Raw genomic sequence first — 13,494 nt, 5'->3', positions numbered from 1 at the left:
AATCATAGTGAGAAAATGAGTCATACCTACTTACATAGCTAAACCAAAGACAGACAGTAACCAGTGTGAGCAAGGGTGTAGAAAAGTTGGAGACCTACTCTCAGTTGCTGGTGGGATCATAAAATGTTACAGCCTCTTTGGAAAACATTTAGGCAGTTTCTCCAGCACTGCATTATCCTATGGGCCAGCAATTCCACTCCTGGATATACACCCAAAGAATGAAAACACATCCCTCTAAAACTTAGACATGTGCATTCGTAGCAGCATTAATCATAGTAGCCAATAAGTGGAAACAACACAAATGTTGTTGATAAATAGATACACATAAGTAACATATGGAATGCTTTTCAGGCATAAAAAGGAATGAAATGGCGATACCTAATACAATGTGGATGAACTTTAAACATGTTATGCTAAGTGAAAGTCACAAACAACCACATGCTATGTTATATGATTTCATATATTTGAAATGTCCAGAGTAGGCAAATATAGCAAGACAGAGAATTAGGTTAGTGGTTTCTTAAAGCTCAGAGGTGGGGAGGTAGGGTTGAATGTTGGCTAAAGGGTAAAGGATATTTTTTTAATTGATGATAATATTCTAAAATGTATTATGGTCATAAACTCTGAATATGCTAAAAAGCATTCAGTTGGCTGACTCCTAGTTTAAATTATTAATGATTTTTGGCCTATTTATGCATACATGTGATCAGGCCAGTATCCTTTTTGGTTATCCAAAAGTCCTGCCTATTGTACATTTTTCTCTTCCAGATCAATTTAAGAATCATCTTGATGACCTGTTGTTCCTTAAAAAAATCCTCTTGGAATTTTGTTTGGTTTCTAACTTAATTTAAGAAAGTATATCCATTTGATAATATTATCTTCCTGTCCAAGAATTTGGAATATCTCTTCACTTCTTTTCATATCTTCTTGCATGTTCTTTGGTAAACATTTTGTTCTTGTAGGTCTTTCACATTGGTTCTGTGGTTTATTCACAGATATTTAACAGTATTTTGTATTTAAATGAGCTTTTTAAAAAAGTTTTCATGTTTTAATTAGTCCTCAGTGGTGTGAAGGAAATTTACTGGATTTTACATATCTACTTACTGAATTCCTTCCGGCTCTGGTAGATTTTTGGTGAGCTTATATTTTCCTAGTAGGGGACAATAGAATGCATAGCAGGGGGGAGGTGAATGCTGATGGTGACTAGAAGTGGATGACTTTTCAATAGAGAGCTTAAGAAAGACCTTTCTGAGGAGGCGGCATTTGAGCAACTCCCTGAAGCAGGTGAGGGAGCAGGTCGTGCAGAGGAGTGGCAGAGAGGCCCACAGAAATGGAAGAGAAGGGGAAAGGCAGGAGCATACCTGGGTCTTGGAGGCACCGCAGGGCCAGTGGGGCCTGGGCAGAGCCAATGGGCACGGAACAGCCAATGACAGAGCGGTAACAACAGAGTGGGGCTGCCAGGACACGGGAGTATCCGATTGGGCCTCCTTGGGTAATGCAGAATAATCTCCCACCCCACACTCATCATTAATCCCGGCTGCAAAGCCCCTTTGCCATGAGAAGTAACATGTTCACAGGGTCGGGGAATGAGGATACAGACATCTTTGGGGGGCCCTTGTTCTGCCTACTGCAAGACTGTCATTAATTTTGACACGTACTGTACCTCTTCCAACCTGTATCTCAACTAATTAGTGCTCTGTCAGCTGGTGGCTTGCATTTCCTTAATTAGATAGATTATTAGCATTTGAGATTATCACTGTATTGCCAGCATGAAGGAGCTAGAATTATTCATAGAATTTGAGGGGCAAAATCTCCTAAATGAGTAACAAATAATTGAATTAAGCCTAATCTTGTTAAGATTAAAGGGGCGACTTGACCTCACCAGGAAAGTTGATTTAACTGTGCATCTGAGTTGGCAGCGCCACTGAATTAATTAGCTAAATACTTCCGAGAATTTCCCCGATTTGTCTGGGTATGGAAGGACATAATGTATAGTAAGGTCAGTTGCGACCAAATGTGGGTATTTCTTCTATTCTCTGAACACTTCATCTGGAGTCCCTGTTCCCTGGACAAATGCTACCAGGCATGTCTGCCTCATTCTTCAAATCTCAAGAGTAATTGAGTTGGGTAAAGGAAAGAATACGTGACTTCTTTAAATTGGCTGCCATTATCGGGTGTTTCAACAAAGGTGGGGGCCGAAGAATTTGCTTTGCCCTTTTCCCTTCATTTCTGTAGCAGTCTCAAAAGTTGTGAAATGCAAATAAAGAACTGAAAATTGTAGAATTTCCCCATCCTCAAAAGGCATACGGGCACACCTAATGGCATTTCACAAACATGTCACAGAGCAATGGGTGCTGAGTCCGGGGATCAGCCCTGGCCTGAAACTGTCCTGGCTGGCAGATTTGTGAAGCATTGTGTGGCGGAATGCCGGCATCCTGACAGAAATGCCTGTGCGCTGGCCTCCTCTGGGTGCCCAGAAGGAGAACAGAAGCCAGGGGTGAGGAAAGTGGCAAGTTCCATTTTATTAAGTAGCATTTAGTATTTAAACAAAGAAGAGTAATGCTAGGATGCCTCAAAAATTACCATGAAATGTTTGGACTAAAAACTCCATGGTTAGCATTACCTCAAATCAAACATTGAAATTCATGGTAAATTACATTATTTTAACTATTTGAGGCTTTATAGAATAGGATTCAGAAGAAAGTGATTAGTGGGGGTGGAAGGCGATGAAACCAAGTCAGATGGTTCTTTTCCTCTAGGAATTAGCTCACTGTGTATGGGGGGAGGGCATCAGAGAATAAGAGAAGATAGTTTTGCATTTCTTGCCTTCTGTCCTTCTAACAATGGGCTCATAGACAGACAAGGAGAGGTGTGAGTGGCCCAGTCATCAGGTGGTTCCAAAACGCAGTTTTTTTTTGTTTTGTTTTGTTTTTGTTTTTTGGGGTTTTTTTAGTATAGCAAAGGTGGAAATTTATTAAAGAACAAGTACGGACTCCCACATGGGGAGGGGAAAGGGTCCCCCAAAACGCAGTTTTGCAGTAATGCTCGTTCGCACAGTAGGAGTATTGTCCTCCGTCAGCAACACAGCTTACGGATGACTGGACTTATTGATGTAAGGTGCGTGGTTTTTCACATTGTAAGTTCCCTACAAATCAGGGTGTGTTTTACAGCTGGTGGCACCTGACAGTTAATCGGCAGCTGTTCTCTTTGCTGGCGGTCCCTGAGATCGCGCGGCCTCCTGCACTTCCGATGGCACCTTACACTTGGTGGGACATAGTGGTTGCTATGGCGCTCCGTGGAATGACTTCCTCAGACACTGGGGAGCTTGGTGATTTCTGTCCTCAGCAAAAGGATTTGTACCAACTTGACTTCTCAGCTAAATAGAGCTCATATAAAGAAGTTTTAGGATTCCCACGTACCAGACAAGCGTTTAGGTTTTGGGAATTCAGGATTTAAAGATGGAGAAGGAGAAATGCCCATTGGGAACTATTCTTCTTAGAAGCCAGAAGTGGGTGTCACTTTTGTGCATGTGACTGCCAGGTGACACACTTGAATCGCACTGGCGAACCAAAAGCAGCAGCTTAACCTCCGAAATGACCCGATTCGGGATTATAGACAACTTTTGTATACTTTCCTCTAAATTTTCTTTAATGAGTAGGTATTACTCTCCTTTGTTTAAGCTACTTAATAAAATGGAACAGTCCTTGAGTCAAGAAGATGATAATAGTAGCAGCCCTTTAATGCTATTTATCATTAAATTGCGTACTTTAAATATGTGCAGCTTGTGTTAAATTGTTTATGCCTCAATAAAGCTGCTCTGTTGTTGTTGTTTCTAAAAACGAGTCATAGTTGAAAAGAGAAAAGAAACTCCACATCATTAGCCATTAGGGAAATACAAATCCGAACCACACGAGAAACCATTGCACATCCCCTAGGATGGCTATCATAAATTTTGTAAAAATTAAAAACAGAAAATAACAAGTGCTGGTGAGGATGTGGAGAAACTGGAACCTCCGGACATTGCTAGTAGGAATGCAAAATGACTCAGCCACTGTGGAAACAGTTTGGCAGTGCCGCTTAACATAGAATCGCCACATGAGCCTGCAGCTCTCCTCTTAGGTGTATCCCCAAAGGGATTGAAAGCAGGGACTCAAACAAGTACACATGCATGTGTGTTTATGGCAGCACTACTCACAATAGCCAGAAGGTGGAAACAGCCCAAATGTGCATTAACAGATGAATGGGCCTGTTAATAAAAACTGTTGTGTATACACACAATGGCACATGATTCAGCCACAAAAAGGAATGAATTACTGATACAAGCTACCACGGGGATGAATCTCCACAACGGACAACGTGAAAGAAGCCAGGCACCAAAGGTCACATGATGCATGATTCCAGGGCTAGGAAATATCCAGAACAGATAAAGTCATGGAGCTGGGATGCTGACTGGGAGTTGCCAGGGGCTGAGGAGAGGGGCGATTGGGGGTTGCCAGGGCTGAGGAGGGGGGCGATTGGGGGGACACTGCTTAATGCTGTGGAGTTTTATTTTGAAACGATGGAAATATTTTGCAACTAAAGAGAGTTGGTGGCTGTACAACATTGTGAATGTACTAAATGCCACTGAATTGTTCACTTTAAAGGGCTAATTTTGTGTTATGTGAACTTCACTCAATAAACAAAACAAAAAGTCTACAATACAAAAGAGAAGTGATTGTGAACTATTGTACCAGAACTTTTTAACGAGCACATTTATGCAAATGTTTTTCATTACAGTAGCTGGTAGAAATTGACCAGGAATATATCTAACATTCAACTTAGATTTTAAAAGTCAAAATGAGAAAGTTAATTGATATTTCTTGTTCTTTTAGGACTCTCAGCTGGTTTCCTCTGGACACAATAATCCAAGTAAGAAAGGCTTCTCTCTACAGCTTTGTGAGTGTGTATGTGGTGGTGGTGGTGGAGGAGGGGCTGCTGAGGGGGTGAGTAGGGGAGATGTATGCAATAAACAGCAATTGTGAACGAATTTCACTATAAACAAAATCAAACGGGGGAAAAAGAGGACCATTTGTTCAAGTGTGTTTCAAATGCATGAGGTTCATGTGAGCTTGAGTGCCCCTCTGTCTTTTTTCAGGGGGAGGAGGCCAGAACATAAATGGTGGTTATCAAAACAATTGAGGTTGAAGGAACATTATTCTTTGTTATAGCTGGTTTCCGGTATATGTGGAGGGGAAACATTTTTAAAAAACACTAATTAGTTATCTAAATTGAAAGAAAAAGAATGGGCAAAGAGAACCAATCAGAAGACCTCAAGATTAACGGCCTTAGAATCCATGAGGAAACCATGCCCTCTCTCAGAGACAGACAGACTGAAGTGTCTAGGAAGGAATTCCTTATTGAATCCAATGCCACGGCTTCGTTGTCAAAGAGAGGATGTTATCATCCCATGAAGTAGTGTTTTCATTCTCTTCTCTGGCACTACTAATTGTTGTTAATGTTTTCTTGAGCATTAAAAATGCACACGCCATCTCATTCGTGTCATGAACAACATCCACAAAGACTGGGCTTTGTTCCATCGATGACCAGCCAGTCAGCTGAGAGTACCCCTTGGCAATTACAAAGCCGTGTTTGAACATGAAAATCACTCTGAGCAAGCAGATGTGTCTTTGGAACTGAGGCTCGCTCACTGAGCATCTGTGAGGGCAGGAGGGCTGTGCAGAAAAGACAGGCAGAGAGATGTGTTAGGACGCCCAGACTTCCCATGCACAGCAGGAGAAAGGTCAGGGTAGGGCGACGGTGGCATAATGATGCATAGGCAGTTTCACTCAATCATCTCACCCTCGGCTAGAATTTGCTGTGGGCACATACCAGCAAAGAGGAGAAATGCCAAGGGACTTGAACCCTAAAGAACATCCTAAATTCAGTAGTAAGAAAAGGAATCGGGAGATATGCACAGAAAAGTCCATGAGCTGTGCAGGCGTCAGCACCATGTGCCAAAGACCAGAGTATACAGGAAAAGTGCTGTTACTTTCCTCGGCGTGTCTTTCCATTTGAATTTAAACAGTTCAGGGCAGAGGGAGGAGACAACAGGTGAATAAAAGTACCTTCTCTCAGCTTGGAGTTTTTGGCATAAAGAACAAAGGAAGGAAGTATCGAGTCTTCCATGTGCCCGCACCTGGACGCACGCTACTTCACTTAATCCTAACAGTGCCTGGATGAGGTAGGCCTGATGGTCCCCATTTTGCACATGATGAAATGAGATTCTGAAGTTAATAACCAACCTTGTTTTTAGTGAGAAAAAAAAATGACAACGAGGGTTTGAATGCAGGGATGTCTGCCCCAAAGACAACAGACTTTCCCTCCCCTAACCTTGACTCCAGAAAGGTTGCTTCTGATGGTTCAGTGTGAAGTTGAGTTCTTGTCCATAACTGTATACTGTGGGTTTTGTGTGCGTCAGGGATGTTGTTACAGCATGCCCTGGCAATGACCAGCTAAAGCTGCGTTTGGCTTATGAAAAAGCAGACCCTCGTCTGTGGAATGTGAGGTGGCACCTGCCGCATGTGGTATGAAACCCTCTGGCATTCCATCGCCCAGGGAAATCTCTGATTGGCTTTTCTTTTTCTGGGGGTAGGGAGGTTATTTTTTGTGTTTTTTAAAATAAATTGTCTCCTAAAGCCAAGCACATCTATATACAGATAATATCACTGTTTAAAAATCTGAGCATTCACCTGGATTACAGCACATTAAAGCTTTAGGAGAGCTGGTCTCACCAGCGCGCCTCTGCTGCGTCTTGTATTTGGTTTGGAATCCTTACAGTTTTGGGAATCGTGACTTTTCGTAAATATGTAGAAAATAAAAAGCACTCTGAGCTTTAGAGAAACCAAACACGAAATGTGTGTGTGTGGATTGATGAGCTAACCGTCACCACTTGAGGTCAATGCTGCTTTTTCTTTTTGAAGTTGGAGATGTTGTATGATATAGACACTAAGAGAAAAGAGTATGTTAATTGAACAGAAAATTATTTTTAAGCCAGATCTTTTAAAGGATCCTTTAGTCAGTTTGCTAAATTACTGGTTAATTTAATTTAATTTTAGAAAATAAAAGCTTATTAAGCATTGAGAAACTTAAATATTAAAAGAGGTGGCCTATGTCTACATTTTATTAAAGTTTGGAGGTGCCCTGTTCAAGGGACAGACTGAGCATGAGCGCTCCCCCTCCCTCCAGAATCTCTGTTTAAATAACCAGAACTTTGTCGCCATGGACATACATCTGTAATAGCGCGGAGGACAGAAAGGGGTGCATCAACAAACCAGAAATTCAGGTGAGTTTCTGGAAAACAGAGGGTAGACAGGACCCTCCTGTTAAGTAATCCTGGGCAAGGAAGGTCATAATGAAACAAACAGGAACCAGCTCTAGTGGTGGTGGGAATGTCCTTGGGGCTCCAAGACAGACCCCAGATTTCTGCTCAGTCTCACAGGGAACAGGCCTGGCGCTCAGAGCATGGTAGGGACCTGGGCCGTTCCTCCACCTATAGCCCCTCCACCCCCATCCTAGCTGGTTCCCATACAGAGCTTTCCATCTGGATTCCCCCAAAAAACAAACAAACAAAACAAAACAACAAAATACCAAATAACACGGTAACGTTGGCTAAGAAAAGAACAGGTGACCAGATGCCCTAGTTGGGAGCTGATACCTAAGAGAAGCGGTATAGATTCTGCGGTAATACCAGACTTTAAAAAAAGACATATGTGAGTGGGGGAAGAAGAGTTAACTTTTTTCAAGATGGAAATAAACAAAAATGCCGCACACCCGGAGTAAAGGGCTTCTCCCTTGGTGCGGAGCGTGATGAGAGGATCAGGGCTCCCAGCTTGTCCTGAGGTCTCTCTTCTCCCAACCCTGGATAAAGTCTGCAGTTAACATACCCTCCCACTTACAAAGAGCTCAGAGCAGCATTTCCTACCAGGGAGTGTGTGTTAGGGAAATGGATCAATGTACTACTACGGGAAACCCACATCAGTTACCTTTGTTAACCAGCCTGCTATCACTCAAAACATGAATGTGTCACCAATAAGAACCAAAGAGGACCGACGCCAGTGGAAATCCACTTAATTCAAGAAACAGAAGAAAAAATGTAAAGTAGAGTTACAGCCTTCAGAAACATTTGAAATTATTAACTAAAAGGAGAGAACAGAGTGGTATGAAAAAGAAGCAGTTACAGAACAAATGAGCACTTGAGAATTAAAAATATGTTTCACAAAAATTAATAGAAATGATTGGTAATAGTGGAGTCTATAATTTGTAATATACAGTTGAAAACATTTTTTTCTGAACATAAAGCAAAAGACAGATGGAAAATTTGAAAGGAAGTTAAGATACATGGAAGATTAATTGGGGTGGAAAGGTCAAAATCCAGCTAATAGGAATACCAGAAAGAGAAAACAAAATGGAGAATAAGTAATAATAGAACCATAATTCCAAGAGAGATGAGTTACGCCATATCACAAACACTATATACAGTGAAGCAAGAGACCATGAACAAGAGTAAGGAGAACAGCAGATGCAGAGAATTAGACAGACCCATAAGGACTTCAGACATCAGGATTACCCAACCTGAATATAAAATAAGAGTACTTGCTTCAGTTTCCAGAATGAGACATTTGAGAATGTGTTTAAGAGCAAGAAGATTTGAAGAAGTACTAATCAGACCTCTAGAAATGAAAAAACAATAACAAATGAAAATTTCCTCATTCAGGTTGAACAGCAGATTAGATACAGCTAAAAACATTAATGTATTGGGAAATTGAATTTAAGTAATTATCTATAATGCAGCCTAGAGAAAATGGCAAATATGAAATGGAAATTAAGAAACGTATGGGATATTCCCTGGCTGGTGTGACTCGGTTGAGTGTTATCCCATGCACCACACTGAAAGGTCATTGGCTCGATTCCTGGTAAGGGCACGTGCCCAGTTTGTGGGTTCGATCCCTGGTTGGGATGCATATCGATGAATGTTCCTCTCTCTCTCTGTCTCCCTTCCTCTCTATCTAAAAAATAAATAAATAAATAAATAAATAAATAAATAAATAAATAAAAGTATATTTAGAAAAAGGAAACGGATAAAGAAAGAAAGTCTAGCATATATTTAAGTAGGATTTCAGAAAGAGATGAGGGAACAGAGGAAATATTAAAGAAGATAATGGCTGAAAAAAATTTAGAATTGAATACACTAACCCACAAATTCTAGAAACCCAATGCATATTAAGCAGTAAAAATGAAAGGCCACACTAGACACATTATAGTTCATCTGCAAACCACATAGATAAGGAAACAATTCTTAAACTGCCCTTTGATACTTCAAAGAAGCAACAATTAAACTTCCAGTTGACTTCTTTCTCAACAGCTATAGGAAATAGTGCAATTATAACTTCATTTTTGTGTATCTGGAAATTGACAAGGTGATTCTCAAATTTCTTTGATAGAACAAAGGCCCGAAAATAGCTCAGGCACTCCTAAAGAACAACAAGGTTGGAGCCTTGCCTTGCCCATATTAAAAATATATAAATGTTTTTAGCTAAGTAATACAGACAGTAATAGACAAATTGAGCAATGAAAGATAATATGAGACCTAGAAACAGGCCCACAAATATATAAAAATTAGATTCATGACAGAGCTGATAATGTAGATCAATGGAGAAAGAATGAGCTTCTTAATAGATAGTACCAGAATAATTGGTTATCTACGAGAAAAATGAAATTACCTTATGTCATATAAAAAACTTCTCCTGGTATTTGTAGAAGATCTAAATGTGAACAGTTAAGTTATACACTTTCCAAAGACAAAATAGAACATATTTTGGTGTACTTCTTAAATACAAACACAACAAAAGTATAAAATATAGGAAAATATTGATATATTCAAGTAAATTAAAATTGAGAACTTATAATCATGCACAGATACCAGAAAAAGAGTAAAAGACTCACACTGGGAAAAGTTACTAGAGGGTGTGTGTGAGAGAGAGAGACAGAGAGACAGTAACAGAAGACTTGTATCAAGACAATGAAGTGCTTCTATGAGCTAAAAAATTACAAAAAAAAATTTTTAATAATTTTTTTATTGTCTAAAGTTTTACATATGTCTCCTTTTCCCCCAATTGACCCCCCCCAAGTCATTCCCACCCCAGGCAAGCCCCCACCGCCCCAGGGTCTGTGTCCATTGGCTATGCTAATATGCATGCATACAAGTCCTTTGGTTGCTTTCTAACTCCCCCTCCCCTACCATTTGTCTCTAGATCGATCTATTCTTGTTCATCAAATTATATTGATCATTATATCCCACATATGAGTGAGACCATGTGATATTTATCTTACTCCGACTAACTTATTTCGCTTAGCATAATGCTCTCCAGTTCCATTCATGTTGTTGCAAATGGTAAAAGTTCCTTCTTTTTTATAGTGGCATAGTATTCCATTGTGTAGATGTATCACAGTTTTTTTAATCCATTCATCTGCTGATGGGCACTTAGGCTGTTTTTTTGAGAAATGAGAAGGAATGTCACAGAAGAGCAAGCACAACATATCTCTTCCACATTGGTACTCAGAGAAATGCAAACACTACACTGAAATTTCACTTTATATTATTAAATGAGAAAAAACATTCTTTAATGTTTGACCGTAAGTTAACTTGGAACCAGTTCAGCATTCCCTGGTGAGGTTGGACATGTGAAAGCCCTGTGGCCCACACTCCCGACTTGCATGAGAAAGGGTGTTCGTGAACATGTGTAACTGTGTCATTCATATGGAAAAACCTAAATGTCCACCAGTAGAATGAATGAGAAAACCCTGGTAGGTTTTTTTATAGTCTGCACAGCAGTGAACAAACCACAGCTCCGTGCCCCATGGTGGCTGGGTCTAAACATCATGGTCGTGAGTGACAGAAGGAAGTCTCAGAGGAAGGCATACAGTATGATTCCATTCATGCAAATTTCAGAATCAGGAAAACTGAAGAATATTTTATTTACTAATAAACGCATGGGGGGTAAAGACTATCAAGAAGGAAAGAGAATGACTAGCACGAAATTCCACTGGGAGGGGCAGGAACTTAGAGACTCTGGGGTTACTTCTTGGCAGTGTCTTCTTCACAGTTAACTCATTTTAATTTTTAAAAAACTGTATGTATGCATTTTATGGACATTAAACGCATGTTCTGTTGAACATTTTCTAAGGAAAAGGGGAGACTTGAGACCAGTTAAGCTGTGGCATGATGGAATTAAGAATGAGACTCCCTGGGGCCTCAGGGCAGGGAGTGCTGGCCTTCACTCAGGCTCAGAGGCTTTCCCTTCTCAACAGGCCCAGTCCCCTTTCTTCACGGACTAATGTTTATATTGTTGCAGTATTTAAACTTCTGTTATGGGTTTATAATTTTTCTAATTGGCCTATAGGAAAGTCTAAAAGTTAAGTTATTAAGTTAAGATGAACGAGGATGCCTCATTAGTAATCACTGAACAGAATATAAATATTTTAAACCTCGGCTATGCAGATGGAAGGGATAGCTGTGCAGTTGTGGGTGATGGAGGGTGGGAAGGCAGGCGAGAATGGGTGGGGGAATTTCCTCATTGTGCATAGTTTCAGAGGAAAGATACTGTCAGAAGTTGATTAATCAAGAAATGGATGATTAAATGTATTCAAAGTTATAAATACTCACTGGAGGCAGTAAAAGTAATGATAGGACTAATAAAATTGTAAGGAGAGGGGAGGTGGTAGTATATTAAGTACCCTATCTCGCATCCTTCATATCAGAGATCTTTAGGTGCCCTCTAACAGTGACACATCTAGAAATACGTGTGTTACTCAGAGCGATGGCTGACGGGCTCACAGAATAAAACCAGAAGCAAGCAAAGGTGCCAGCTTTTCTCTGCTGGTTGATTGTTTTACCATCCACGTGGATTACTTGTATTATAAAGAAGAGTTGTAGTTTAGCAAACCTTACCTGTGCAGCAGAATCCAGCCTAGCGCAACCTATATTTGTCCCTGTTCAGACATCCTGAGTCCCTCTCTGGGCAGGGTGTTGGAGAGTGTGAGCCTCCAGCCGTGCACTCGCTTAAGCGTCTGAAGGGCACCAATTCAGTATTTTTTCTTTTGTGACTTATTGGAGTCATCAGATTGTTTAATATTGGAATTGTACATTCATCTCTCCCCTGTAGTGTGGGGTTCTGTGCTCATGACAGGCATCAGACAGAAGACAGACGCTGAGCGTGCAGTGTGTCAGGGACTGTGCGAGGCACAGAGACCCTGCGAAGCGTCAGGTTGAAAGTACACATATACTACACATATGTATCTACATGATTTACTTGTGTGTACATGTGTCTTTGTGTGTGAGTGCTTGCTGTGGCTCATTTTTCCCCTCTTCCTCTCTGTAATTGTATTTCCATGTGCACCCTGCACCCGGGCCAACCTCTCCTGTCCATTTCCTTAATGATCCATGCCAGTTCCCTCCCAGAGGAACCCGCGGGGTATCCATCATGAAAACAGTTGACATAGCCAGGATGACCCCAGTCCTCCTTGGTAGCTGCACGGAAACATCTAGCTTTCATGCATAATTTTCCCTTGTGTCATGAGAAAGAAGCGGTGGCTCTTAATGACGTAGGCACTTAAACATTTCAAGGGAACTTCAGATATTGCATCACCTACAATTGCAAGATGTTGGGAGAATCTTATTTCATTCTTTTTGAAAGACAAAAATAATTTGGTCCCTTTCTCCCTCCTGCACCTACTCTTCCCCAGAAGGTGCTGTGCGCACTCCCTCCCAGGCTGTTCCTAAATGTCTCCGTTGGCCCCGGGTGTCCTAGCTGCTGGCCAGAACCTCCTCTCTTGTCCCTGTCGCCACAGCAGAAGTACTGCTCGGGGCAGCTTTGTCCCTGCGCTGGTCCAGCCCGACTCCCAGCCCCCGGCCCCATGTGCAGAGGCCTGTGTCCTCTCCACCTGCGGGTTCTTTGGCAGAATTGTTGGCCAGGGAAAAGCATTTACTCAAACATCCAGTGTCTTCATTGACAGTCCCGGTTTCCTGTTTTCTTGACATAAGTTGTTTGGAAATGTTGACTGTTTCCTGCTGCTGCCTGGCTATTTCACACTCTGTTGTGATTGTATTCGGTGTGGCTGCGGGCAGTGCGAGGCTGGGGAAAGCAACAACTTCCTCCAAATTAAAGGGAGAGGGACCAGTCTGGTGACTGGAACCTCCGCGTAGCTTTCTCTCACATAGCGCGGGTATAACTATATAGGGTTCTGGCAGGAATTGCCGCCGCTGCGTGGAAGAATGACTCTGGAACGGACTGAGGAGGTTGTTTTCCAGCTCTCAAGCCCGTGATGAGGCCTCTCGTGTCTGAGGCACCACAGGCGTGGCCTGGAGGACGGAGGCGACAGTACAAGCTCTAGAGCCACTTTATTGGTTTGCTGCCTCTCCTTGCGCTTCCGAATGGTTTCCTATGCGCGGGGCCCGTT

The 13,494-nt window shown here is 41.6% G+C and overlaps 1 protein-coding gene across 2 annotated transcripts in view; it reads left to right on the top strand.

The window, feature by feature from the left end:
• AFF3 (ALF transcription elongation factor 3) overlaps nucleotides 1-13,494 on the top strand; it is a gene marked incomplete at its 5' end in the record, with an annotated part of 493,443 nt that overhangs the window by 321,911 nt on the left and 158,038 nt on the right. For both annotated transcript variants that reach the window (XM_081100521.1, XM_081100522.1), the window contains one exon: nucleotides 4,872-4,908. In XM_081100521.1, coding sequence (XP_080956647.1) covers nucleotides 4,872-4,908 — 37 coding nt within the window. The remainder of the gene's footprint in view (nucleotides 1-4,871; nucleotides 4,909-13,494) is intronic.

The sequence above is a fragment of the Myotis nattereri genome (genome assembly GCF_964212035.1).
Source record: "Myotis nattereri genome assembly, chromosome: 10".
Classification (NCBI taxonomy): domain Eukaryota; kingdom Metazoa; phylum Chordata; class Mammalia; order Chiroptera; family Vespertilionidae; genus Myotis; species Myotis nattereri.
Note: the sequence above shows the minus strand (reverse complement) of the source record. Positions and strands in the feature narration are given on the sequence as shown.